The sequence below is a fragment of the Sphaeroforma arctica genome, assembly GCF_001186125.1.
Source record: "Sphaeroforma arctica JP610 unplaced genomic scaffold supercont1.1737, whole genome shotgun sequence".
In the NCBI taxonomy this organism is placed as follows: Eukaryota; class Ichthyosporea; order Ichthyophonida; genus Sphaeroforma; species Sphaeroforma arctica.
In genome coordinates this window covers 1-4,544 of record NW_014038821.1, presented here as the reverse complement: position 1 = coordinate 4,544, position 4,544 = coordinate 1, and the positions used below count along the sequence as shown (strand labels likewise).

The following is a 4,544-nucleotide window of genomic DNA, read 5'->3' as shown; positions in this document are numbered from 1 at the left end:
TAGTACAGTTAGGTATGCCTCGTGAAAACAGCAATACTCTGAGGGATTGTGAGGCTGAGACATTGCCTATATAATCTTCTCAGTACTGTTTCCGCCGAAGGGATTTTATTTAGTGTTTCGTTGTCGCTCTATTAGAAACTATGGTATGTTTCGTTGGGGCGAATCCGAGAGACTCATAAAATCCTATCTTTAGATAAAAATAAATAGAAAATAAAAAATACTCTTGATGTCCTTAGTTATTGTCTTAACCTATAACTTGCCACTTATCAAGAATTACCGACTTAGCCTTCATCAGACTGGCACATCTGGTTGGCTGATCGGAGGATCAACTAGGTAACGTTAATAGTCCCTAGAAACCTTTATTCGGTTGAGCCATCTCGCTACCGAAGTATTCATATATAAATAAAGTTGGAAAGTAAATATAGTTCTATTAATAGAACTAGACCAACTCTTATATTTGGTATTTTACTGAGGCCTTTTAATGGCCTCGTCCAAATATTTGATATGTAAAATGGAAAAGGTATTAATTAATAAAACCATTAAAAACCATTTAGGAAGCTTAAGTTCCTCGTACTATTAAGAGTACGTTTATAATTTACGTACTGCTTAAGAGTACGATTATAATTTACGTACTGCTTAAGAGTACGATTATAACATAGAGTCTAATGTGGGGGCCCGGCTACAACAATGGGGTTATCTTCCCGGGTTACGCGTTGTTCTTATCATGCTTCAGGCAGGTCAAGATATTCTCTCTGTGCCATTACCACACTCGCATGGCCAATTCCGCGCTCACCCCATTACCGCAGGTCCACCGCGACAGCCCTGTGACCGAGCCGAACTCTGTATACGATGAGAGGTATCGAATTATATGGTATATCTGATGTGTTATCGATTTGACGTGTTTTAACTATATTTTCTCAACACTTGAAGTGTTTTTTAGTATGAGAGTGTGGCGTAGTGAACTCATGAATATGCTCGAGTTGGGCACGCTTTTCGTGACTCCGTCACAGAGCCTTTGTGTCATGTTCCGCCTATACGTTTTTTTTCGCGCGGAAATACAATGAGGCGTGTGGTTAAACGCAAATAAAAGAGTGAATCAAAATGGTTTATTTTTAGACAACTTCCCTCTAGTAGATATGCAATATCTTTTCTTCTGAAAGCATGTATTAAACCGTGTAATCTCCTACCTATCTCACAGTGTGGATACATTGCTGTGTTACGTCGGGCCTTAAACAGGTCACGATTGACAGATTTGACACTAATAGCTGCCACCTTATCTCACATTGTGAACACATTTGTCATGCTACGTCGGGCATTAAACAGGTCACTATTGTCATATTTGATACCAAGACGATTGTCGCAAACTCGGTTGAAGGTCGATAGCTAAGTCAGTCAAAAATATCCGTCATAGCCTTCTGAATTATACAGAAGGCTATATATAAATATGTAAATAATATATAGTAAATTGTGTTGTTCTGTGCTCAGAAAATAATACTCAAGAGTAAGAACAAAAGTCGTGACGTATTACAAATTACGTACGGCAAACCCTTCTAATATAGTTGTTTAGACAACAAGCTGTAAACCCTGTCAGCACTGGCAAGTACTCACGAGAGTTCTCCATACTTGTACTTATCTCATGTCTCAACTAGCTCAGTTGCATCACAACCTAAATTATATTCTTCACCTGTTATCAGGCCCATATAGTACATTGTGATACTTCACCATGGAGTACTGATCACACCGGCTTGTAAGCTCAATCTTTACATCTTCTTTACCAGTAAGAAGTCATCTACATTTAAGTTGAAGTATGATCCTCCTACTTAATGTGATTACCGTCATATTAAAGTAAACCTGCACCTATTCGAGCTAGAATGCGTGTTCATTCGCACATCCGTTTTATAGTATCTTACACCTAGTTCACTACACAATTTCTTGCCTGTATTATCTAATATATTGTAAATATCTATTTTTGGTTCCTGGAGTACTTATTACTCCAAAAGACTCATGAACTGTCCAGCACTCCCGCATACAACAGTACTGTTTAGGTTGTAGAATCCAAGTTGTATTCCTCGCCAGTATTGGTTGCTCTATATAACGGTAACATAAAATACTGGTTGAAGCTGTATGAAGTTGTAAATCGGGCCGATACTAGACTTTTTTTTACATTGTATATCTAAAAACGAGGTTGGTTTATATATATAATTTAAGGCTGATATAGATATTCGCTTGTGCGCAGGGTTGTCATATATACCCTGGTTTTACAACTCTGTACAACAATTTCATGCGTTCCATCAAATCGTGGTTGGCCCATAGTCAGACTATACCAGCGCTCAGCCGATCCGGTGTCGGAACTGATGGAACTGATGAGCGCGAACATCGAGAAGAACGCCCCCGACGCCCCTGAACAGTCCGAGAAATCGGCATCATCTGCTGAGAACGCCAGCCCAAGTGGGGATCAAAACTCCCCTGACCACCAATCGCCAGACGAAACAAATGGGGGTCCGACAACCGCGGACAACCCTGCTGAAACTGCTGCCCCCCACCTTGGCCGAAATCAACAACCCCAGGTGGATAATACTGCTGCTGGGGCATCACCTGCGGCCCCATAAGTAAACTCATTGTTGGTGGTTCATTAGCCCGCAGCTCAATTCACTTATGGAGCGTATAAATCACCACCTCAATGGCGATTATTGCTGCCTCCCATTAAATAGTGTTCTTTTTCTTTTCAACTTACCAGAATCTTCCTTATTCGATGACCGCAACGTAATCAAATCAAAATAACTTCCTACGAATCAAATGCTTAGAAGGGCCATAACGTGACATCAGAAAACACTCGACTTCAACCACCGTCACTGTTTCTGACAACAAACGCTGAATTCCAACTTAATCGCATCACTAGCATATTTCAACATCAAATCAATTTGCGCAGCAAAATCTGATACCGCATATACTTCTTCACCCTGCCTAACCGCCCGCTTACGATAAACAGGCGAGTTCGTAAAATCATGTCACTTTTCAAACCAAGGTTACATAGGTTCATACTTGTTACCCTCTTAAACCCATGGCGGCGCATACATCTCGTTGGACGGCAGCATCTTCAATCTCCTAGTTCTTGTAACTAACAAATCCACTTCTCTTTACCCTATTAGTAGTCTCTCATAATAATTGTACTAGCAGATAGGGCTAGGGAGTGTATGAGTGAGACAGTCTCCTACAATAAGCTACGTATCCTTATTCCAATACAGTCTCATTCCTAAACCTAATCCTGGCCGGCCATGCTGGTCTGACGGTCCAGGTTCTATCAGCCCAGTCCTTCTCACTTAGGACAGGGCCAAGAGCCAAGGTCGGTACATACATACCATGTACATTTGTTTTAAAATTATATTTTTTTCTCGTTGATAAATTAGGTTTTTAGAAAAAAACAAACAAAAACAAATTGTATAATTTAGAGTGCGATGAACAAATATGTAGCAAAAAATTGTTCAATTTAGATGAAGGCTTACAAAAAGTGAAGGCTATGAAAAAGCTATATGTAAATATTTATGTAAATATCAGAGAGCATAAAATATTTACTTGTAAATAAACAACACTTTTGAAATACATATTTACAGATCATATATTTAGCTGGCTAGAGAGAGCGAAAGGCCATATGGTGACTGAACTGCTTTTTAAATAACAATGTTTGGCGCGGGTAATGTGGGATTCGGTTCCTATGAGAAAGATCAGCGGAAGATCAATGCGCAAACAAGACCTGAGGCGGCTGGGCGGCCGGGCGCAAATAGTAAGCAGGGTAGTGTAGGTGGGCAACAGTCACCACGGCCAGCGCCTTCCCAGCGACCGGGGGGTTCACGACCATCTGGCGCACCTCTTGCGGCCCCTCGCTCACCAGCGACAGCGCCAGGCACATCGAGGAATCCGGTGAGTCCTCGCGAACATAGAACTGTAGTGATTAAGTCACATAAATATTTTTCAAGCATGTGTCCATGCAGTTATATTCATTAAATAAATTTCATGTATGGTGTACCTATTTTCTTATATTTTTTTTCTTCATGTATGTGTACATGCAATTATATTCCCGCTTACAGGCCGGTTCACATACTTGATTTAATGCGAGATACAACATGTTTGATTTCAAAAGTAAATGTTTGAGCGTACGTGGATTCTGGAAAACACTTAGTTTTTTTAGTTCTTATTACGCGCAGCAATGGCTCGAGGAAACTACTCACCGCTATCGATGGCACTGTAGTACGAGGATATTTTGCAGTATATGACTAATTTAAACATAACACTTCAAACAACACGCACATGAAAATAATCTTATATGCATTTATGAAGGTATACATAAGGGCACATCCAATCTTGTTCGTATAACTGCTCACATATGCTTCCTCTCCCACACACGTACACAAAGCAAGCCACCCCACCCTCCCTCTCTCTCTCTCCCACACACACACAAACAACACACACACACACACGTATACACATACACACACACACGTATACACATACACACACACAACACAAACACAACAAAACACACACAC

General features: G+C 40.5%; 2 protein-coding genes across 2 annotated transcripts; both read left to right on the top strand.

Moving 5' to 3' along the window:
* Positions 1-665: 665 nt before the first annotated feature.
* SARC_11529 (hypothetical protein) lies at positions 666-2,609 on the top strand (the record flags this gene model as incomplete). Its single annotated transcript, XM_014294384.1, has 2 exons — positions 666-856; positions 2,318-2,609. The coding sequence occupies 2 exons, from the start codon at positions 666-668 to the stop codon at positions 2,607-2,609; spliced, it is 483 nt and encodes a 160-aa protein (XP_014149859.1).
* Positions 2,610-3,678: 1,069 nt separating this feature from the next.
* On the top strand, positions 3,679-4,019 carry SARC_11528 (hypothetical protein; the record flags this gene model as incomplete). Its single annotated transcript, XM_014294383.1, has 1 exon — positions 3,679-4,019. The coding sequence occupies one exon, from the start codon at positions 3,679-3,681 to the stop codon at positions 4,000-4,002; it is 324 nt and encodes a 107-aa protein (XP_014149858.1). The 3' UTR covers positions 4,003-4,019.
* Positions 4,020-4,544: the final 525 nt, after the last annotated feature.